Consider the following 24,739-nt stretch of genomic DNA (forward strand, 5'->3'; position numbering starts at 1 on the left):
AGGAGTTGCAGAACGCTGCATTTTTTTTAAATTTAAAAAGCATTAATAATCAGACAACAAGATGAACCATCTTAATTAACAACAGCTTCTTAAATAAAACATTATCTCGCTATGACTTCTGGATTTCTTTGGACAGTATCTGGACAGTAAGCTGTCATTTCAAGCAGGAATGTAAACATTTTCTTCAATTTGCTTTGAATGAAATTCTTTCTTAAATATGTAGCCATGCTGAAGCTGAATCTTCAATTTGAATTTTCACTTCAACTTTCAACCTGTTGACTGGTGAGGTGATTATTCTCATTTATTTTGTCTAAGGTAAAGACGTCTTTAATTGTAGGATACTGAAGCAACAAAATAATGGAGATTTGCTAGGATGCTGTACGGAATGAGGAAGTAAAAGTATGAAGGAAGAATTCAGAGCCTATGACTGTTGCCAGTAGGACAAAGGAGATATGAAGTAACTTGATTAAACGTTGTAAACATTTTTTTAAGAAGAGACTTTATCCCTTCTAATGCTTCAAGGGACACTGATTAGAAGCTTTTAAAAATGTATGCTTTTTTAAAGCTATATTGGAAGTGGCGTGCCTACAAAATTTATGGAAGAATAAAGCAAAGATATAGTTACCAATTTAATTGGGCACCATTCCAGTGGCCTATATAGTGAAGGTTTGTGGAACCTTGGTTCACTTTTTTCTTTATAACAAAGTGTGGGGCTGGATGAACACAGCAGGCCAAGCAGCATCTTAGGAGCATAAAAGCTGACATTTCGGGCTTGACCCTTCATCAGAAAAGGGGGATGGGGACAGGATTCTGAAATAAATGGGGAGAGAGGGGAGGTGGATTGAAGATGGAAGGAGGAGAGTATGGGTGGGAAGGTAGGCAGGGGATAGGTCAGCCTGGGGAGGATAGACAGGTCAAGGGGGTGGGATGAGGTTAGTAGGTAGGAAATGGAGGTGCGTCTTGAGCTGGGAGGAGGGGATAAGTGAGAGGAAGAACAGGTTAGGCAGGTGGGGACGAGCTAGGCTGGTTTTGGGATGCAGTGGGGGGCGAGGGGAGATTTTGAAACTGGTGAAATCCACATTGATACCATTGGGCTGCAGGATTCCCAAGCGGAATATGAGTTGCTGTTCCTGCAACCTACGGGTGGCATCATTATGGCACTGCAGGAGGCCCAGGATGGAAATGTTGTCTAAGGAATGGGAGGGGGAGTTGAAATGGTTCGCGACTGCGAGGCGCAGTTGTTTACTGCGACCCAAGCGTAGGTGTTCTGCAAAGCGGTCCCCAAGCCTCCGTTTGGTTTCCCCAATGTAGAGGTGGGTACAGCGGATGCAGTATACTACATTGGCGGATGGGCAGGAACATCTGCTTGATGTGGAAAGTCATCTTGGGGCCTCGGATGGGGGTGAGGGAGGAGGTGTGGGGGCAGGTGTAGCACTTCCTGCAGTTTCAGGGGAAAGTGCTGGGTGTGGTGGGGTTGGAGGGGAGTGTGGAATAGACAAGGGATTTGTGGAGAGTGGTTTCTCCAGAAGGCAGACAAGGGTGAGGTGGGAAAAATGTCTTTGGTGGTGTCGGATTGTGAATGGTGGAAGTGTCGGAGGATGATGCGTTGTGTCCGGAGGTTGGTAGGGTGGTATGTGAGGACTAGGGGGGTTCTCTTTGGTGGTTATTGCGAGGGCGGGGTGTGAGGGATGAGGTGTGAGAAATGCAGGAGACATGGTTGATGGTGTTCTCGACCACTGGGAGGGGGAGCAGAGTTGCGGCCCTTGAACGAGGACATCTGGGACGTGTGGGAGTGAAATGCTTCATCCTGGGAGCAGATGTGGCGGAGGCAAAGGAATGGGAATAGTGGATGGAATTTTTGCAGGAAGGTGGGGGGGGGGTGGGGAGGAGCTGTATTCCAAGTAGCTGTGGAAGTCGGTGTACTTGAAATGGACATTGCTTTGTGGGTAGTTGCCTGAGATGGAGACAGAAAGGTCCAGGAAGGTAAGGGATATGTTGGAGATGCCCCCGGTGTTCACTTTTTTTTTCTTTATCCACTTTGTTCTATTCTGTCATTTTGTGGTCCCACTGGTCTATTCATCTGTACGATGTCTTCCAGGAATCTCTCCTCTGACCAATTCAACAATAAACTTTATTACAGTAGTACGTGCCAGTTGACTGACTCTCTTCATTCTACCCAATTATCCTGCTGCCCTTGATTTCACTGTTTAGGAAAGTACTTTCTAACTGCAAAAGTATCTGGAAGATGATTTGGTTAATCAGTTGTCCATACACGCTCATAAAATTAATCTGTCTTGTAAACTTAAGCTACAATACTGTCAATAGCAATGCGTTGTCAGAAGATAAATATTCAGATGCTTGACTAATTTGCCAAGCAAGTATTGGATAAATAGAATTTGAAGGAAAATGCAAATTTATGCAATGGCCTTTTTTAAAAAAATTTTATTTTGGTTTTTAATATGTATGAAAATTTTGACTGCATGTATACACCTCAAGTCAGGAGCTGAGAAAATGGTCCTTTTTTGTTTTGACCTGCTGATGCCCTGATTCGACTTGTATTTCCAAAGTGCATGTTACCAGTTTGAGATCTGGAGATGCAAAATGCATATGAAGAGAAACCAGATTTTCTGAAGAAGGATCTAGGCCCGAAACGTCAGCCGCCTTGCTCCTCTGCTGCTTGGCCTGCTGTGTTCATCCAGCTCTACACCCTATTATCTCTTGAAAAGAAACCAACCTGCTTTGTGGGCAGGCAGTTGAATAAATTTCAGGGTTTAAAGTATGATTTGGTCAAGTTAGATCTTGGCAAGCTTGTAACAAAATGATCATTATCAGCAAGGGGTGCTGGAGGTCTGAAGACACCTTTATTGATCCAATGCCAACCTGGTGAAGCAACAACACCTGGCTTATTTCCCTGTCAAGCAGTATGTGAGGGAGATAAATATCCTAAAACCAACTAAGCCAACTGTGTAGTTCTGTTGTAACTATCTTAAATGAGAACAGTGGACAAGTAAACAACTAACTGAAGACTTTACAATCATCGCTAGTAGAGGTGCCTAGCATGTCTCCATAAAAGATTATGGCTGGTGCATTTGCAACCAGTGTCAGCCAGAAGTACGAAGTGGATGATCCTTTTTGACCTTCTAAAGTCCCCAACTTCACTGATGCTAGTTTCTATCCAAATTGATTCACTCCATGTTGTCAAGAAATGGCTGAAGCCTGTAGCCCCTTTTTTATAATATCTTTTGCCACTGTATTAGGAATTCAGCTCCATTACTACCAACACCCCAAGCCATCTAGTTTCCAGTGCAGCTGCAAAACCTGAATCAACCAGGCAGTGTAGAAATTGTCCTATCTGCAAAAGGCAGGACAAATCCAACTTGACCATTAGCCTCCTCAGTCATTACTTTGCTAATGGAAAGACTCATTTGACAGTACTAAAAGTAATACTTGCCCTGCTTGTTGCATTTGGGTTCAGCAGCATGGCTTAGCTCTTGATGTCAATGCAGATTTGATCCAAATATATGGACCAAAAATAATGAACTTGAAAATGAGATGGAGGGGGTGATTACCCTTGCCATCAAGACCACATGTGACTAAATGTGGCATAAAATAGCCTCGTTTAAAGTTGGGATTGGAGTTGCATCTAGCAAAGAAAATGGTGATTTGGAGACCAAATGAGTCCAAGGACAATACTGATAGGAGTTTCTAATTTTTTTTAAATATTGAACTGTTCGGAGACATTATTACACACCTAGAGCTGGTGAAACTGGAATCTGGGCCTCCTGCTTTGGACCCAACCATCTTCAACTGCTTCTTGATCTTCTGTTTGACAAAGTCAGAAGTAGGGCTAATGGGAACTGCAGATGCTGGAGAATCCAAGATAATAAAGTGTGAAGCTGGATGAACACAGCAGGCCAAGCAGCATCTCAGGAGCACACAAGCTGACGTTTCGGGCCTAGACCCTTCAGAGAGGGGGATGGGGAGAGGGTTCTGGAATAAATAGGGAGGGGGGGGGTAGAGGCGGACCGAAGGTGGAGAGAAGTAGGGATGTTTGTTGAGGACCATAGAGTTCAGCACCATTCACAACTCTGACTGCTTGTGCCAAGTTTGGGCTAATGAGGTGTAAATGTTACTTGCCACTTAAGTGAGAGATTTTCTTCTGAGAGTCAATGCCTAGCTCAGGCTGGAATTTTTTTTTATATATTCAGAGCAGAGAATGGTGAGGGTGGACCTCTGTGCTTGTCCAGACCTAAATTTCTCCAGCACTTTGTCATTCAGATTTCTAGTGGCCACAGTATTTTTTGTTTTATTGGTAAACCTACTGCATCCAATGCTTATGCTTCCTTTTTTAAGTAAGGTGACTGGTACGGAGTACCATACTGTGGAAGGACTTTGTCTAATACTGTGTTAATTGAAACATACATAATGGCCTACTTTTTGTTTCAATTCTTCTCTACACAATTGACATTTTATTGCCTTTTCTGATCACTTGTATCTGCATACTCACCTACTCCAGCTATCTTTTTTTTCTAATCTAACTTTTTTTTTCCCCTCCTGATTAAACTTTTTGTCTTAATAGTGGTACCTGCCACCTGTCTTTTGCAATAGTATGTTTGTTTTTTTCTTCTCTTGTTTTCATATTGTCTTAACCTTTTTTTAGTTAACTACTTTTGGAAATTTTGTTTCCCATTGAAACATTATCTGAAATGTTCCCTTTTTTTAAAATGTATGACATTGCATTTCTATTCACCTTTTATTTCCATAACCTGAATTTTGCCAGTTCACTTCTAGGGAATTTTCTTTCTTTTGTAGTTGCCTTTCTTTTTAAAGGTAGTGTTCTAGTCTTTTATCCATTCCCTTCTCCCTCAAATTGAATGTAAAATAACATGGTTATAGTTATCTCGGGGTCTTCAGTCTTACCTCATTGCATCATAATACAACTGGTAAAGTCTGTTTCTGGTTATCTCCAGAAAGTGCTATTTTAATAAGCTGTCCCAAAACATTCTATGAATACCTCATTTTAGGCCACCTTTTGCACCCACTGAGACGGAGTTTATTTTTACTGATTCTGTGATATGTGCCTTTTTTTAATAAAGAGATTTATTCTCTTCTGTTCCACAAGGGGTGTTGTAAACCTGGTGCTGAGGTCAGCTTCATGGAAAGCAGTATAAATATAAATATAAATATAAATATAAATATAAATATAAATTTAAATTTAGATTAAAAAAGAAGCATGAGTGGATAGAATTGGGCTCTGTCAGATCCAGAGATTTAGCTTTGTTTTCAGTTGTTTGAAATCTGGTTTGAGTTGAAGCTGCTAGATGCAGCTTTCTCTCTGTGCTGCTAGGTTCAAAGTGTGTATTTTCCTCACTTGCTAAAGGTGTGTGCATGAGATGCTGCTATATTAGAAAAGTTGGTGAGTATTTAAATATATTTATTGTATTTAGAGTTAGGCAATTTTGTTTGTATTTTTAACCATAAGCAGTGTTTTTTTTTGCGTAAAGCCGAATAGTTCGACTAATCAAATCCTATCTGGGATGCAGCATCTTACATTTGCCCCTAAAAGTTAGGGTCCAGGCTGTCTCCTGTTTCATACGTTTTCATTTTGGTCTCAAACTTAACCCAAAAGAATATTCCTGTAAAATGTCACATCTCTTCTGATGCAAATCTCCGGTTTTCTTTTTTCGGGCCATCTAGGCCTGAAACGTCAGCTTTTGTGCTCCTAAGATGCTGCTTGGCCTGCTGTGTTCATCCAGCCCCACACTGTTATGTTGGATTCTCCGGCATCTGCAGTTCCCATTATCTCTGACATGAATGTGTCTTTTTTTCGAATGCTTGTATATTAGTCCTTTTTGGGGTTGGCAGTGGTATGGTTGTATAATTTGTCGGCTGGACACAACCTACCAAGTCAGAGGGTGGAAGAATCAACTGAAGCTGCTGACCAGCTGGACATCTAGTAGGTGCAGAGTCGCGAAGACGGGACTGGGATAAACTCTTGATGGTCCAGCACCCACAGCCCAGATAAAGGGTGAAGACGAAGAAAACAGCCATTCAAAGCAACTATTAAGGAGGAAAAGTTTGCGGAAAATAACTCCGCAGATCAATGGTGTTTTGGAGAGAAATCTGAGGTAATATTTCGGGTCTCTAACCTCTTCAAAGGTATAAACAGCAAAATGCTGAACCAGTCAAAAGATAGTTAACTGTCAGAACCTACCCAGTCCTGGGTGAGCTGTATCCTGAAGTGGCTCGAGCCGCCGTTAATTCAAACTTGGCTTTTGTGTGTGTGTATCCAACCGTTTACACTCGAGGCGGATAGGCTGAGCGCGCACACAGTGGGAGGCGGGAAGTTGGGGCAAGAGGATCGGCCTCTTTGTCGAAGCCGAGCCTGCAGCAGATCGGCGGCAAATGGATATGTCATTTGAAGGTAACTGCCTCTGTCAGAAATCAATTAAAATGTACACCCTAAACGGCTGGGAACAGAGGAAAAGGCTGAATTTTTTTTAACGTTGATTAAAGCGCCGGTTGTGCAAACAACGGCAGGAGCAAGCCATAACTTTGCGAAATGTCCCCTGGTTTAACAACAATTAAAAACCGAATGGGCACAGAATGGGAATGTACTTTAACCTGCTCATCACTAGAGAATTACGAGTTTGATCTTTCAGCTGATTCGTGAGCACGGGTGTAAAAAGTAACCCCAGTTCATGTTACACATCTCTGTCCTGAGTTGCAGCGTGCGATTTACTGTAAGTTGTATATTTTTATATAGTGCCTTCTCAGGTCATGCAAAAGCACTTCATTGACTATAAAGTCTTTCTTGTGTACTTCACCGTTGTGACGTTAGAAAGGTAACAGTCTGCTGCGAACTTCCCCCAAACAGCTGTATGGTGAAGACTGGACAGAGTCATAGTGTACGGTGTGAAAACAGACCCCTCGGCCAACTCGTCCTTGCTGACCAGGCATCAGTGTAGACAAATGTAATCCCATTTGACCCACATTCCTCCAAACCCTTCCAATTCATTACCTATTCAGATGCCTTTTAAATGTTGTAATTGTACCAGCCTCCATTGCTTCCTCTGGCAGCTCAGTCCAAACACTCACCACTTGCTGTGGGCAAAAGTTGGCCCTTGGGCCCTTTTCCTCTTTCAAATCTTTCCCCATACCTTTTTAAATTTACGCTGTCTAGTTTTGGACAACCCCTGTTCCCTAAGAAAAAACTGACTATTTGCCCTATGCATGCCTCTCATTTTTATAAACCTCTATTAGGTCACACCTCAGCCTCTGACGCTGCAGGGAAAATAGCCTCTGCATATAGCTCAAACCCTCTAACCCTGGCAACATCCTCGTAAATCTTCTCTGAACCCTTTCCTCCCTATTAGCAGGGAGACCAGAATTGAACACAGTATCCCAAAAGTGGCCTAATCAATGTCCTGTCCAATAATCTGCCTTTGCTTTTTGTTTTTAATATGTAATTGGCCAGGAGATAACACCTCCTCAGAGAATTCTTCTTTCCACTTGCACCTTGTTTCCATTTAATTAATCTTGTCTAAAATTCAGCACCTCTAACTTTTATTATGGAGAGTTTTAAATTGCACTGTCCTACTGTGCATTATTTTGAAACAACCTATTCTGTCAGTGGAGAGTCATACAGTATTCAAAACATCAACTGTTTCTTTCTCCACATATGCTTTGGACCTACTGAGTTTTTCCAGAACTCTGTTTCCAATTTCTAGCATCTGTGGAATTTGCACATTCTCCCCATGTCTGGATGGGTTTTCTCCCATAGTCCAAAGATATTCAGGTTAGGTGGATTAGCCACAGTAAGTGTGGGGTATGTGGGATAGGGTAGGGATCTGAGTTGTTTGGTTGAGATGCTGTTCGGAGGGTCTGTGCAGACACAATGGGCCAAATGGCTTCTAGCTGGGCTGTAGCAATTCCATTTTTATGTTGTGACATTCTGCCTTTATGCTGGTAGCATGTTACTTGGGCATATTTTCAACAGAGATCAAAATTTTTTTCAATGTATGTTTTGTAATTGCTGAAAATGTGTGCATTTTGTTGAAGCTTTTTGCCTTGTACATTGTCCTGATGAGCACAAGAAATACATCGCATATATTTTTTTAATTCAATTTTAGATTGAGGAGAATGGTTGGGAAGCAAACTCTGGTAGTAACATTGCCATGGAACTCGGCACAAGATGAAAAGCTTCAACAAAATGGACAGAATCTTATTAGGCTTGGGAGTATGGCATGATTAGTGATCGAACCAGGCAAGATGTTATGCAAGGCCCATCTTGAAGTCAAAGTCATCTTGCTGCATCTTTAATTGTTTCATTTTGCCTTTGTTTTATTCCGCCTGTTTGAAAATGTTATGACTTGTGTTCAGGATAAGTAAACTTACGTGTGCCTTTTGGCTCAGTGGTAGGGGCACTAACAATTATGCTATCAGAGCCTTTCAGCGCATCTTGTATGTTTTCCCCCAAGCAGAGCAATGAGCCTCAATTGAGAGTACCATTAACGCTTGTTAACAAGGTATTTAACTGTCTAGAGCTGGAGGAACACAGCAGGTCGGGCAGCATCAGAGGAGCAGGAGAGTTGACATTTCAGGCCTGGACCCTTCAGCTCTGAACAGTCCAGGCCCAAAACATCGACTCTCTTTGCTCCTTGCTCCCTGCCCTGCTGTGTTCCTTCAGCTCCGTAATGTATTGACTCTGACTCTGGTGTCTGCATTTCTTGCTATCTCCTCTTTAACAGTTTGACTTGCCATAGGTTTGATCTTGTCAAACTCCATACAAACTAGCCATCATCTGAGGTGTTGTGGCACAGCAACATCCTAACCTATGGGCCAGAAGACATGAATGAGGTTGTAATCTGTTCAGACATGCATTTTAAACAAAAAATAAATTAAAAATCTGCAAACTAGCTTTCAGGAAAACTGAATTGGATGGTTGGTGGATTTAGCTTGTAATTTGCATCAAAAGACCTCCATGGTGAGCATCAGGCACCAGTATCTCCAGCATGCTTAATGGACCCTGGCCCCATCCCCCACACATCCATGGACATTGTATTCAACACGGACCAGCCTCCTGAATCTGTGGCTCATCTGTGATCCACCTGCAGGATGCTCTACACTTCGGTGCTATATCTTGAGCTGGACCTGCAATTAATGTTGCAGCAAGGACATTTTTATGCTCCATGATGCATACCCAACTCTCGGATTAGACCAGGCTACATCTGTAGGCTCTTTACTCACTTTGAACCTAACTGGTTCCAGCCCACCAGCCTTGCATTACCCTCATTGCTCTTGTCCAGAGATACTGACTGATCTAACTGACCCCTCAGCCCAGCCCCCTGCCACTTGGCGCCAGCACAGAACCAGAAAGCTTGCCATAGTTGCTGGGCTGCTGCCCGATCAAGGGGATAGCCTTTGCTTGGGATCAGTCAGACTAAACTTCCAATGAATCTAGGCCCTGCTCGAGGCAAGATTCCCGTCATTATCCTCTGCTCGTAAAAGGCAAGATGCTGAATGATCAGTAGCACGCTGGCCCTCTTGACTCTTTGCCCCGTTTGTGGGATGTTTTGCTTCTGGAATAATGGAGATGAAGGCGTTTTGGAAGATGAGCAAGGATAACACACTGGTGGTACATTTTTCCTGAATGAGTGAATAGGCAGTGTGGGGGTGGGGTGGGAGGTGGGGGAGTGCAGAGTTAGTGGTGCCCCAGTTTGGGTTTGGAGAGGATGAGTTTAGAATTGGTTGCATTGCATTCATGGTAGATAATGAGCACTAGTTGGAAGTGATGCTGTAGCAGAGATTGATGTATTTGGGAAATGGTGGCACCTGTGCTAGTGTAGTGCAGAACACCATTGGCTACCTTTATTCAGTGTTAAATGTTCTTCCCAGATGGCTGGAATGCTCCAGTATGGATAGTAACCTTTTGACTAGGCTGGCATGGGCAGGTGTCATGGCCTCCCTTCCTCCTGGGCAGGTGAAGAAGTAGTTCTGCCTACCCATTCTTCAGGAGCTCCGAGACCAGGCCTGCAAAACCGGGTACTGCTTGTCTGTCCCTCTCTGCCTTGTTTGGGTCAAATGTCTGAAACCATGCAGGGCAGTTCCATGCTTCCAGGATGTGCTGTAGCCTTTTAAATATGGTGCTGGAGCAACAAATGCTTTTCAGTGGTAAATTGCTCCATGAATGATGCTCAGTAAGATGTTGTGAACATCAGACATGATGTGTGCCATGAGGGATTAACTTCCACTTAATGCCATGAGTTTGGTAAGATGTAACTCGCACTTGCTTGGCCTTGCGGCAGGAGTTACTCCACCAAACTTGATGCAACTTGCATTTGGCCTAAACTGCAAGATTCAGTTGAACATTTTCAGCAGGACTGAAGGTTTAAGTTTTTTTTTAAGAACACACTGAGCAAATATACAGTGTTCAAATGGCATTTTACTTTTAATGGGAAAGTGAAGTGCTGCAGATTTTAGACTATAAGCACAAGTACTTCAGGTTTGGGGGAAAAAAAAACTTCAGTTTAACAGCACCTGTAGACAGAAGCTGAATTAACCCCTACATCTCTTCTCTTCCTATTTCTTCTTGCTTGATTTTTCATGTCATGTACGTAAAAACCCCTGTATCTCTCATGCCCTTACCCTTGTCTGCACCCACACGTTAACATTTTAGGGCTTATTCTTTTTGTTATAGCAGATCATCACAGATGCTGCCAGACCTGCTGAGCTTTTCCAGCAACTTTGTTTTTGTTCCTGATTTCACAGCATCTGCAGTTCTTTCAGTTTTTATCTTGAAATTGCTTCATGGCAGGTGGAAAAGCAAACGAAACTTAGGATAGAAATAATAGAAGTGGGGGCTTTCTGATGTAGAGCTATGAGCTGCACTTTGTGGAGAAGCTGGCTAGCTTGGAAAGGTGTGACACTAAAGACATGTTCTCTGTCTTGATACAGAGGAAAAAGATTCAAGTGAGTACTATATTGAAGAATTACTGGTGTACTAGTTGTGGGGCGGAAATGAAAATGGCAACCAGCCGATTTTTAAATTCCCCACCATGGGCTTGGTATTCGGTGACTAAATTGGATTGGGAGAAGTAGTACACAACTATTTTTGTTCCTGCAAACCCCTATTTTTCCCAAGCACAATGCTGAAAGAAATGATTACCTAAAAAACTTAACCAAGTAGGGTTTTTTGGCAATATGAAGTCTCATTTCAAATGAAAAGAGATGACAAGGCAAGTATTCTTGCGCTAGGGAATAGAGAAATGAGATGTACATAATCGGGCAGCTTCAGATGAGAGATTAAATAAATGAAGATGTCATAGTACAGGAAGACAGTTTGTACACCAGTGTTAGAGGGAAGAAGATGGAGGGGTGGGGAGAAAAGGACTTTTTTATGTAGCACTTTTTTTTGTGCCCACTAGGTACTGTAACACAGTTTATGGCCAATGAAATAATTTTGAAGTTTGTTACTTTTTGTAGTGTAGAAAATGCAGCAGTCAGTTGTACACATCATGAACAATGCTGCGGTGATCGAAGTTTCTTTGCAGCCGTTGGCTGAGGGCTACCTAATAGTGAAGATGGTCAGATAGCTATCCTGCTAAAATGTATACACAAGGGTTGTTTACATCCACCTGAGAGTGAAGGTGGGGCCTCCATTTAACGCCTCTTCCAAAAGAAATGCTGTTAGAGGTACAAAAACAAGTTGCTGGAACAGCTCAGCAGGTCTGGCAGCATCTGTGAAGGAAAAAAATCAGTTAACAATTTGTGTCCAGTGACCCTTCTTCAACAGATTAACAGCATCCACAATTCTTTTTGGTTTTTACTGTAGATACCATCACTTCCTTAGTACTGTACTAGAGGTGTCGGCTGTGACCTCTTGTACTCCAGACTAAGAGTTGGACTTGAACCCACAATCTTTTGTCTCAGATGACAGTGTTACTAACTGAACCAGTGGCTGAGCCAAAAATTAGATTAGTGCGTACAAATGAGGTGGACTTTGTTATTGTAATAGAAACAATAAGAGTGAAAGTCATAAATGGGAGGAGTTCTTTAGATAAGAAGGAACTAATTCAGATAGTTGCATAGCTCACTGAAGAGTGCAGGAGGACAGGCCAAGTACAACGGCAGGTATACCTAAGTGTCAACCAGGTGCAACACAGGACTATTTGCCTGCCAAACTACGTAAGCACCAAGTGATGGGGACACACAGCTAAATGATCCCACAGCCAACAGACTGAATAACTGCAAAACTTGGATGTCTCATCCCCATACTCAGTAATGGGGGAGTCTAGCACATCCATCCAAAAGACCATAAGGCTGTTGCCAGTGCTTCAGTCAGCAGCCAGAAGTGTTGAGTGGGTGGTTCACCCCTGCCTGTTGCAGAGGCCCTTAGTCTAGATTTGATTCGTCAGCCAATTTTAATTCACTCTAATACAAAAAAACACTGGAGACATTTGATACCACAAAGGCTATGGTCCCTGACAACATTGCAGCAATAATATTGAAGAAAAAAAACTGTGGATGCAGTAAATCGGGAACAAAAACAAAGTTGCTGGGAAAGCTCAATAGGTCTGGCAGCATCTGTGAATGAAGAAACCAAGTTAACATTTCGGGTCTGGTGATCCTTCCTCAGAATTGAAGATTTGAGTTCCAGAACTTAACGTTTCCCTAGCCAAACTGTTCAAGTGCAGCAGTGCTGCTGGTACCTACCCACTTGGATATGATCTGTATACAAGAAGCAGGACCAATCTCACCTGACCAGTTGCTGCTGTATCAGTCTACTCTCGGGTCTTTTGCTTAGTGAAAACCTGCTCGCAGATGCTCTGCTTTAGTTTGTGTCTCCCCCAGCCCAGGCAACTTATCTCCTGACCTCGTTCATTATGGTCTTCAAATTCAATTCAATTCAAACCTGGATAAACGCTGTCTATTTCAGAGGCAAAACAGATAATTACCCATGATATCCAGGCCACCCTTTGAGTGCGAGATCGAGGAGCCCCAGAAAAATCCAAGCCACTGTGAATGGGAAGGGGAGAGTGGAAAAGAGGGAAGCACGAGAGAATGGTAGAGCTAGAAAAGGCTATGTCTGGTGATTGTGCCAGAAAAGCCTCAAAGGGATGGTTGTGGTTGTTTGGTAGTGTTCACTGCTCCAGGGCACCTGCAGTTTTCTTTAGTGTCATAGGCACATCAGTCTTTGGGTTCATCAATAACCTTCCCTCCATCATTAAGGTCAGAATTGGGAATGTTTGTTATGTGGTCACTGAACTATGTTCACCATTTGTGACTCCTCTGATACTGAAACCATCCAAGTACAAATACAGCAAGACCGAGAGAATACCCAGGTTTTAGCATTCAGTCCAAGTGACATGTGAAACAAATGCTACTGAAGTGCCAGACAACAATCCTCTCCAACACAAGATTTAACCATTGACTTTAAACACTCAATGGCATTACCATTTCTGAATCCCCCACTGCCAACATCTTGGAGGGGGGAGGGGGCTACTTTTAACCAAAAACAACTGGACTGACCATGTAATTATTGTGGCTACAGGAGCAGGTCAGAGGCTAAACCTTGTAGGTGAATTCTCCATCTTGACTCACCAAAGTCTGGCACCCTGGTAGATGTTGGGCAATCAGCAGTGTGATGGAATACTCCCTATGTGCTTGGATGAGTGCAGCTCCTACAACACTAACTTTAGACCTCCTCTGTTAAAGCGGCTCATTTGATTAGCACCACATTCGCAGACATCTGTACCCACCATTGCCATTGTCCAGTAGCAGCAGCATACATCATCTAGAAGATGTGTGCAGAAATTGACCTTGACTCCTGTGACAGCATCTGACAAACCTGTTGACTACTAAATGTACATCTGGAAGGACAAAGGTGGTATCATGACTTTGAAATATATTACTGGTCCTTCCATGTTGCTGGATCAAAATCCTGGAATATCCTTGCTAATAGAGTTGAGGCGATCTTCAAACCCATAGTTTGAGAAGGTAGCTCACCACCACCTCCTGAGTGGTATTTAGGGATGGTCAATGTATGCTCTCTCAGCCAGTGATGCCCACGAATGAATAAATGACAGCAACATTAAAGTGAGCGAATGGAATCAATTGCACAGATTTTAATTGTGACACATCTGGGTCAGGTGGGACTTTGAATGCAAACTTTCTGGCCTCAACTCGAATGGAACAGAATTAAATAAGAAACAATTCAATTGGGGATTTGCTACAAATAGGTAAAGTTTATCAGTGATATTAGAATGGATGTTTCAAAGAAAAGAAGTAATCATTCAGAAGTAACTTTTTTAATAACTGGGACATTTTGGATATGAAGGTATTGAATGGCTAATTCTAATTATGCAAATTTCTGGATCAGAAGAGAGTTGCATGATTAGAATGGCAAATTTTCCCAGTCCTATTATAAATGGTGCATTGTTATAGCTGTTGAGATTTGAAACTTCCTGGGAAAACATGCTTTCAGATTCAAGATAGCTGGGTGGAGGCAATAAGCAGTTATTAAGTAAGGTGGATTTTAACAGAAGAATGCCTGAGTAGAATGGGAAATGTGAAACAACAGCTCACTAAATAGTTCTGGCCTATGAAGATAATTGAAGTCAAAAATACAAGAATGCTTTTTTTTAATAAACCAGTTCGGGTTGCGTTTGTGAAGGGAAACTAATGCTGTTTGTTTATTTTTTTTTTGTTTGTTTATTTGCGCTAGCTGAACTTTTTGAATAGAAAGTTGCTGAATATGTAATTCTGATTTGTAGGGAAAATACGTACTTGGCTAAGCACAACAATTATTTGAGCAACAATTTGCTAAGAAAATATATGGAACTGGCAAAACATTTTTAAATATATGCGAAATAAAAATTCTGCCTGATCACAAATATAGTTCTGTTGAATGAAGATGTGAATGTAGCCAAAATGTTTTAACACATAACAATGTTTACAACTGGGAAGAAAAGCTCCAGAACATGGATGTTTCGGTCAGTCAAAAGACAAACTTTTAATTTGGAGCTGGTTATTAAAACACTGGATTAAACTGGATACGCCCAAGAATTCCAGAATGGGTAGCAATACTAAAGTGGAGATGGCTGAAGTTAGCTTGAAAGGGCATAACATCAGAGTAGGAGAATAACAGATGTGAAATTCTTTCTTTTACAGGGACTGGGAGACCTGGATAGCTAAGTATATTCAGACATTAGGACTAGTGTCAAGACTGGAAAATTTTTAAAGAAATGGCTGAGTACATGATGCATTTGGAAAAATTGAGGTGTGAATAAAAAATGAAAACATGATGTACCCTGTAATACAGGTTGAGGCAGCATAATCAAAACTGTATGGGAGTGATAACAAACAGCAATTCTGTGAAAAGGATGTGTTTTGAGTGAAGAGGAGTGATGAACTCATGAAGGCTCTGGACAGTATCAATACTGTCCAATGTTTTCTCACAAGATTTGAGGCTGGCAGTAAGTGCAGCAGAAAGTTAGTAGACTACATTACGCTTCAATAATAGCAGTAATATTTAAAGAGTGGGTAGAATCTCTTGGAAAACCTAGATTTTGTTTTCTCTTCAGGATTGGTGGTAAATGCACGCACAACACATGGTTGTGTCCGAGTGTAAAATAATTTCTTTTAAGGAATATGCAAGACGATTATAACAATTTAAAATCTGTTGGCAGATATGGATGAGGAAGGGAATTTTGGGTTACAACCCATAGATCCTGTGTGGCATCCAGCTAATGTTTGCTGCCAAAAATATTAATATTGGGTTGAAATAAAAGACAAAGGAAGAAATAAATTGGTGAACATCGCAATCAGACTTGGCCTGGAGCATTGTGTGTATTGTTTTGGAAACCCCTAATAAAACACAGCTGAATTGGGCAAGGTACAAAATAGCAGAGTTGAGGAATTCAGTGCATGGTTTAAGGGTTTGGGGCTTTCTAATTGTTTAGGAGGAAGAAAGGCTCGAAGCTTACAACTGACTTCGTTATTCCAAATACTGTGAGAGAAGTCGTCTTTTTTGATACAGCAGAAGTGTGTATTTTCTGAAAACAAAAACAAAAATTGTTGGAAAAGCTCAGCAGGTCTGGCAACGTCTATGAAGAGATTCAGTTAATGTTTTAGGGCCGGTGACCCTTCCTCAGAACTATTTTTTGAGTTGAAGAGGTGAGTTTGGATGAATGCAATGTTGTTGCTGTCGAGAGGTATTTGTTTAATGAAATGGCTTGAAAAATATTTATATCAAGGATGAGAGTTGTTTCAGGTAAGTAAGTTAGTATACTTAATTCCAAGTTCGACCAGTATCTGCATTTAGTTGTAAACAAGATAAGAAGCTTTTTAAGGAAAAAAGTACTCCCTAGTTTTGACCCCACCCCACACCAACACCATCTTGGGGAAGAGACCTTCGCCTTTCATCTTGTGTGCTTCTTGATTTTTATAAACCTCCAAGATCACCCTTCAACCTCCTTTTGCTTGGAGTTTGGAGGAGATTTTTAAAAATTTCTTTCATTTGTAGGTTGTCGGCATTGCTGTCTGGACAGCATTTATTGCCCGTTCCTAGTTACCCTTGAAGGTGGGAGCTGTCTTTAATCACTGCAGTCCATCTGCTGTGGTTTGACCCACAATACTTTTTTTTTGTGGAGGGAATTCCAGGATTTTGACCTGGTGAAAGTGAAGGAACAGCAGTTTATATTTCCAAGTCAGGATAGTGAGTGGCTTGGAGGGAAACTTGAAAGTGATGATGTTCCCATGTATCTGCTGCCTTTATCCTTCTAGATGGAAATGGTCGTGGGAAGAAAGTGCAGTCTGAGGATCTCTGGGGAATTGTAGATGGTAGCAGCAATGTGTACAGAGCATCAGGTGGTGGAGGGGGCAGATGCTTGTGGATGTAGTGATAATCAAGTGGGTAGCTTTGTCCTGGATGGTGTCAAGCTTCTTGTGGTGTTGGGCTGCAGTCATACAGGCAAGTGGGGTGTAAACCATCACAGTCCTGACCTGTGCCTTATAAGTTGTGGACAGGCTTTGGGGAGACTGGTGGTGTGTTACCGGCCACAGTATTCCTACCTCTGACCTGCTCTTCTAGCCTCTGTTTGGTCAGAAACTCAACTGGACTCGCCACAATGATCACCCGCAGGATGTTTACCGTGGGAGATTCAGTGATGGTAACACCATTTGAATGTCATAGGGCAGTGTTTAGATTTGTCTCTTATTGGTGATGGTCATAGCCTAACACTGCTTGTGGTGCGAATGTTACTTGCCACTTGTCAGCCCAAGACTGGATATTGTCCATTGCATTCGGACACGGACTGCCTCAGTACCTGGGGAGTCGTGAATGGTACTGAACATCTCCGCTATTGACCTTTTTATGATGAAGGGATAAAATTTAAGTCTTTAGGGCACTGCTGCAAGAAAAGATTGGTGCTTTGCCAACAAGTGTTTCATTTTTGTATGCCTCTTCATTCTCCCAGTTTTTTTTTAAGTGTGTACATGCACAGAGGTGGAAAGGTTGCCTGTTTTGTACAGTCAAGAATTATCCAGTTGAATAACAGTCTGTACACATAAGGTAAAGCAGTACATGAGAAAGTTGGATAAATACAGTTGAAAACTCCCTACTTGCCAAGAACACCACAAATTGTTGATCACTTCACTTCACTTGTCCTGCTGAATGTGGCTTTTGACAAACTTTTTTCCTGGACTGACGTACGCAGCACAAAAAACTTTGAATTTAGAACAGCATCAAATAATAGTAAAGCAACAACTGGAAATGTATTAATTGATAGGCAAAACCAAGGAAAGTATTAAGATGTAAGGTTTTTTCCCCTGTGCTTTACATATTTGAAGCCAACAACAAAAATTGTTGTAACTGTATAACAACACATGCACAAATGAAATTCTTAGCTTAGATTTTAGTCTATTTTAATTTTCTCATTTCTGTTTACAGTTGACGGAAATCAGACTGATTTTAAGCTCCATAGTATGAACTGGAGTTAATTACACTAATTCCTCTGTGGTATTTATTTTTGCAATTTCAGTTTTACTTTGCTTGTTACAATAGATTGAAATAATTTTGTATTAAGCACTGAATAGGGAGACTTAACTCCCTTATTCTCCTGACCTTCTATTGTTTCAAAGTGGTTTATTTTCAAATAGTGTTTTTTCTTAAACTCCTGTTTTGAAGCCCATTTTAAACATGGGGTTGGGGAAGGAGACAGTGGTAGTATCGTTGGAATCCAGAACTCCAGGCTAATCTTTTAAAGACATGAGTTTAATTCCACCATGTAACTCGCTCCTGATAGGAGCAAACTGTTTTGAAGAATTCGGGTTCCTTAACTGTCCCACCTTTTTAACTATTTTTGAGGTATTACAATAGAACCTAGAACAGAACAGTGCAGCACAAGAACAGGCCCTTTTTCTCATGTGACTGTGCTGATCATGATATTCTAAATTATTCCCATCTTGCCTCCTATATATGGTCTGTATCCAAATACCAAGAGTGTTTTGTAGTTATTTCAGTGGAATTTCTAGCAGATTCATGTTTGTTATTTTCTGTTCAGGATAAAGGGAGTTTTTTTCTTTTTTCTTTTCTTTTTGTTGCTCTGTCAATTTGACTTGCAGCCTCCGCTCGGTTCGCAACAAACAACTGCACCTCCCAGTCGCGAACCACTTTAACTCTTTCCCCCCCCCCCCCCCCCCCCCCCTGCCATTCCTCAGACGATATGTCCATCCTGGGCCTCCTGCAGTGCCACAATGATGCCACCCGAAGGTTGCAAGAACAGCAACTCATATTCCGCTTGGGAACCCTGCAGCCCAATGGTATCAATGTGGACTTCACAAGCTTCAAAATCTGCCCCCCCCCCCCCCCCCCCCCCAAACTGCGTCCCAAAACCAGCCCAGCTCATTCCCTCCCCACCACTGCAGCCCAACCTGTCTCCGCTTCCCTAACCTGTTCTACCTCTTACCCATCCCTTCCTCCCGCCTCAAGCCGCACCTCCATTTCCTACCTACCACCTCATCCCGCCTCCTTGACCTGTCCATCTTCCCTGGACTGACCTATCCCCTCCCACCTCCTCACCTATACTCTCCTCTCTACTTATCATCTTTTCTCTCCATCTTCGGTCTGCCTCCCCCTCTCTCCCTATTTATTCCAGTTCCCTCACCCCATCCTCCTCTCTGATGAAGGGTCTAGGCCTGAAATGTCAGCTTTGGTGCTCCTGAGATGCTGCTTGGCCTGCTGTGTTCATCCAGCTCCACACTTTGTTATCTTGGATTCTAACTCTTTCCAGTTGATGACTGACTTGTGTCAAATGACTTGTATGTTGCAGATTTTTTTATGAACTCTGGCCATTTTGGATATATTGGAGGCTTTACAAGCAATGGACATTGTAGCCACCTTGAAATCTCAGTTCATCTGCCATCTTCTCATATGCTACATCTTTGTGGTGACTGGACTCATCGTCAACTTCCTTCAGCTCTGCACCCTGATAATATGGCCAATCAATAAACAACTCTACAGACGAATTAATTGCAGATTGGCATACTGCATTGCCAGCCGTAAGGAAGCGTTTTATTCAAATTTACTCTATCTTTATAGTGTTGGATATTTGTAATTGTTGAATCAGTTGGTGTTGTGGAAGTGGAATTTTTTTTTCATGATTTTTGTATTTATGAAGTTTGGATTTGTGAATTCAGTTTTTGATATGCATGTTGTCTGTTCAACACCAATGAGCACAGTAGTCACAATCTGATACTTTGTGTGTTGAGCTGTTGTGGAAAGTGTTATTGGAAATTAATCTTATTTGTATGTTTTGGAAACTTAAGCAGTTAGACAGTGTGAATTGAATTTAAGCCTTGATCAGTATTTTTAATTAGTAGTGAGATAGCCATGTTATGCAGTGGAGCTGTCAAAGTTTCTATCATGAGTACTGCAGTAATTAAAACAATTCTTTTTTTTTTCCAGAATCCAATAAATTGAAATATGTGCTACTGGTGCTTCCTTCCCCTCTTGCACCCTGCCGTACCGGCTAATTCTTCTCTCTTGCTCTAAAGGCTGCAGTCCTAGTGTTCATTCTTTTGAGCTAAGCAGTGAAATCTTTCAATCATAGATAACAAAGTGCGGAGCTGGATGAACCCAGCAGGCCAAGCAGCATCTCAGGAGCACAAAAGTTGACATTTCAGGCCTAGACCCTCCTTCTTCAGAGAGGAGGATGGGGAAACGGTTCTGAAATAAATAGGGAGGAAGGGGGAGGTGGACCGAAGAGGGATAGAGAAGATAGTTGGGGAGGGGATAGGTCAGTCCGGGGAGGACGGACAGGTCAAGGAGGTGGGATGAGGTTAATAGGTAGGAAATGGAGGTGCAGCGAGAGGTGGGAGGAGGGGATAGGTGAGAGGAAGAACAGGTTAGGGAGGCGGGGACGAGCTGGGCTGGTTTTGTGATGCAGTGGGGGAGTGGGAGATTTTGAAGCTTGTGAAGTCCACGCTGATACCATTGGGCTGCAGGGTTCCCAAGCGGAATGTGAGTTGCTGTTCCTGCAACCTTCGGGTGGCAGCATTGTGTCACTGCAGGAGGCCCGTGATGGACATGTCGACTAAGGAATGGGAGGGGGGGGGGGTTGAAATGATTCGCAACTGGGAGGTGCAGTTGTTTATTGCGAACTGACTGTAGGTGTTCTGCAAAGCTGTCCCTAAACCTCCGCTTGGTTTCCGCAATGTAGAGAAAGCCATACCGGGTAGAGTGGATACAGTATACAACATTTAGCAGATGTGCAGGTGAACATCTGCATAATATGGAAAGTCATCTTGGGGCCTGGGATGGGGGTGAGTGAGGAGGTGTGGGGGCAAGTGTAGCACTTCCTGCGGTTGCAGGGGAAGGTACCGGGTATGGTGGGGTTGGAGGGGAGTGTGGAGCGGAAAAGGGAGTCACGGAGAGAGTGGTCTCTGCGGAAGGCAGGCAAGGGTGAGGATGGAAAAATGTCTTGGGTGGTGGGGTCGGATTGCAGATGGCGGACGTGTCAGAGGATGATGCATTGTATCTGGTGGTTGGTGGGGTGGTATGTGAGGATGAGGGGGATTCTCTCTATGGCGGTTATTGCCGGGGTGGGGTGTGAGGGATGTGTTGCGGGAAATGTGGGAGATATGGTCAGGGGTATTCTCGACCACTGCGGGGGTGGGCGAGTTGCGGTCCTAGAAGAACGCTGCCATCTGGGATGTGTGGGAGTGGAATGCCTCATCCTGGGAGTAGATGCGGCAGAGGTGAAGGAATCGGGAATAGGGAGTGGAATTTTTGCAAGTAGGTGGGTGGGAGGAGGTGTTGGTTTCTGGAATAACTCTTTTTAATCATGGGCTGTTATTGGCTGTTTTGATCCTATTCCTGGTGTCTTTTCTCATTTTTGAAAAAACTGCATTTTAATGCATTGTTCTGAGAATTGCATAGTATTGAACAGAATTTCATTTGTTTAGCTCTTTTAGAGTCACATGAATTACCAGTATTAGTTGAGGTTGGGAACTTGCCTGTGACTGGGAGGTGAACGAACGAACGAACGAACGAACCACGGGATGTGGGGTGTCATTGGCTAGGCCAGTATTGAGTGCCTAACCGTATTCCTATAGACCCGACCAGCAATTTCCTTTCCTAACGAACCTAAAGTGGCCTATTTTTGCAACTTTCCCACAATTGGCAATGGTTTCATAGTCATTGAATTCATGTTCTGCCAACTACTGTTGCCATTGTATGATTTGAACCTGAGTCCCAGAAAATAACCTGCGTTAATAAGAAAAACACCACCTAGGACATCACCTCCTCCTAAAGAGAATTTCTTTTGTACTGAATTCTGGATTGCTAGCCTGATGACATGATTTAGTCATCGTTGTCATCATAGAATCCCTGTGGATTGCTGTTGGCAAGATATTGTGACCTCAGGCAGTTTTTGACTATGGAGTAAAGGTAACATCTGTAGCCAGTTATGAAATCAAGAAGTCATGGTTGAAACAAAAACTTAAATTTTGTCTTAGCTTTGTATATATTATTTCTTTTATAACTCATGTAATTAAGATGGTGCTTGATTTAACGATTGTGTCCAAGTCACCATATTATGTATTTATAAAAATACACTAAAATTACCAACAGCATTGATGCTGGCAGAGCAGTAGATATTGTTTATTTGGATTTTAGTAAACCCTTTGAGAAGGTTCTGCGTGGAAGGCAAATTAGTGAAGTTAGATCACATGGGATTCAAGGTGATCTTGCCAACTGGATATGTAATTCTCTTAATGGCAAGAGACAGTAATGGTGGAGGGTTGCTTTTTGGACTGGAGGCCTGTGACTCAGTGGTGTTCCACAGGGATCGGTTTTTCTTTTTTTGTCATTTTATATAAAATGACTTAGCTGAGAATACAGAAGACCATGGTTAGCAAGTTTGTGAGTGCCACCAAAATTGGTAACATTGTAGACAGTAAAGAAGGCTTTCTAAGGTTACAAAGTGATCTTGATCAAATCTGTTTAATGGGCTGAAAAATGACAGATGGGTTCAGTCTGGATACGTATAAGGTATTGATTGTTGCACCAAAATGCAACGAGAGGGCTTATAATGGTAGGGCCTTGGATGATATTGTAGAACAGGGGGACCTGAGTGCAGGTACACAATTCTTTTAAAGTCCACATATAGACAGCATGGTCAAAAGGCATGCTTGTCTTTATTGCTGAATTGTTTTGAGTATAGGAGTCGGTATATTAAATTTGAGGTTGTATAGGGCATTGAGGCATCTTCTGGATTGCTGTGTCCAGTTCTGGTTGCCCAGTTATAGGAAGGATATTTATCAAGGTGGAGAGGGTTCTGATGAGATTAACTGGGAAGTTGCTGGGTATGGAATGTTTGCGTTATAAAGAAAAGCTGGATAAGCTGGGACTTTTTTTTACACTACAGTGTAAAAGGTTGAAAGGTGACCAGGTAGAAATCATTTGGCACGCTTTTTTTTTAAAAATCTGTGTTGCCATCCTGTAAACAAATAATTTTCCTTAATCCCAATGCCAGAAGGGCATAGCAGCTGCACCACTTTCATGTTATGTCATAAGAATTCTTGTGCTTCTGCAAGCAAGGTTCCCATTTTTGCGCAGTTAATTCCACTGCCTTTTTTTTATCATGGCACCTAGCTGGTTTTGAGAATTCAGATTCTAATTTTTTCAGAGGTGAAAAAGCAGGGCACTACTAGCCCATTGCATCACTTGATTCGTCTGCCTTTTAAATTTTAGTTTCAATGTAATGCAAATATGTGTTTGCAAATCATGCTAACGAGCATGACATGAATGTTAAAACACCTGGTCAAATGTGAAATAGTACACACAATCTTTATTCTTTCTTTCTGGTCTATAATTCTGCATATAAAAAAAATGCATGGTTTGTACATCACTTCCTTTCTTTGTGATTGGCTTCATCTAGAATATGCCATTTAATAGCCATTGTCCATTAAAGGACTTGTATTAAGAAACAAAATTTAGTATAAGGAAATGACACCAAAAATGTAATTGAACTAAGTGGCAATCCCAGACTTAATGACTTGTATTCTAACAATAGAAAAGCAACTTATTGTCACGTATTTTTACAAGAGGTTTTGAAGCCCCATACCATTGGCACCTGTGTTAACGACTGAAGTCTTAGATAAAAAGAACAAAGTAAAAATTAAGACAGTTCATCTTGAATGAATCCCAGTTTTTGGGAAAGTTGATTTTAGGACCATGAGTGCTGGAATGCTTGGAATCAGCCATTGAAGATCACAAAGTCAAAGACGCCATAACAGGATGCCACTGCTCCAGGCTGGACTATAAGATCTCAATGTCTCGACTGGGTGAGGTTGCCATGTTTTGGCTTCCAAATATTTGCTCTTGCGAATTTTGTAGGACACTCCAGTGTCTCATGCCAATTGTATGGAATTTTTGTAGTGCAGTATGGAGCATTTAAGTGCAAAGGGGAGCTTAAAATTAGGAAAGCAAAGTGTGTCAAAGCATTGGTAGGGTAGATTAAAAGAAATGACACCCTCATCTGCTTAGCTGAACTCGTCTTCACCCTCAACAACTTCTCTTTCAACTCCTCCCACCCCCTACGGACAAAGGGGGTGGCCATGGGTACCTGCATGGGCCCGAGCTATGCCTGCCTCTTTGTAGGACACATGGAACAATCCCTCTCCCAAAACCCTACCCCCCACCTCTTCCACAGTTACCTTGATGACTTGATCGGCGCCGCCTCGTGCTCCAACAAGGAGCTCTAACAGTTCGTCCACTTCACTAACACCTTCCACTCCAACCTTAAATTCACCTGCACCATCTCTGATACCTCTCTTTCCTTCCTGGATCTCTATTTCCATCTCTGGCAACCCACTTGGAAACCAATATCCATTTTAAGTCTACGGACTCCCACAGCTACCTAGAAAACACCTCCTCTCAGACCTTCCTGCAAAAAGGCCATCCCCTATTTCCAATTCCTTCGCCTCTGCCACATCTGCTCCCGAGATGAGGCATTCCACTCCCCGACATCCCCAGATGTCCTTGTTTTTCTTCAAGGACCACATCTTCTCCAATGGTTGAAAATGCCCTCGACCATGTCTCTCACATTTCCCGCAACTCATCCCTTACACCCCCCTACCCGCAATAACAACCAAAACAGAATCCCTCTCATCCTCACTTACCATCCCTCCACCCTCTGAATCCGACGCAACATCCTCTGACACTTCTGCCATCTGC

The 24,739-nt window shown here is 42.4% G+C and overlaps 1 protein-coding gene across 3 annotated transcripts in view; it reads left to right on the forward strand.

Moving 5' to 3' along the window:
* Positions 1-24,739, forward strand: part of agpat4 (1-acylglycerol-3-phosphate O-acyltransferase 4 (lysophosphatidic acid acyltransferase, delta)) — a 174,503-nt gene that overhangs the window by 72,518 nt on the left and 77,246 nt on the right. For all 3 annotated transcript variants that reach the window (XR_007248158.2, XM_048536764.2, XM_048536763.2), the window contains exon 2: positions 19,332-19,560. Coding sequence is in view for 2 of the 3 variants with exons in the window: in XM_048536764.2 (XP_048392721.1) it covers positions 19,383-19,560 (178 nt within the window). In the remaining variant the exon portion in view is untranslated. The remainder of the gene's footprint in view (positions 1-19,331; positions 19,561-24,739) is intronic.

The sequence above is a fragment of the Stegostoma tigrinum genome, chromosome 9 (assembly GCF_030684315.1).
Source record: "Stegostoma tigrinum isolate sSteTig4 chromosome 9, sSteTig4.hap1, whole genome shotgun sequence".
In the NCBI taxonomy this organism is placed as follows: Eukaryota; Metazoa; Chordata; class Chondrichthyes; order Orectolobiformes; family Stegostomatidae; genus Stegostoma; species Stegostoma tigrinum.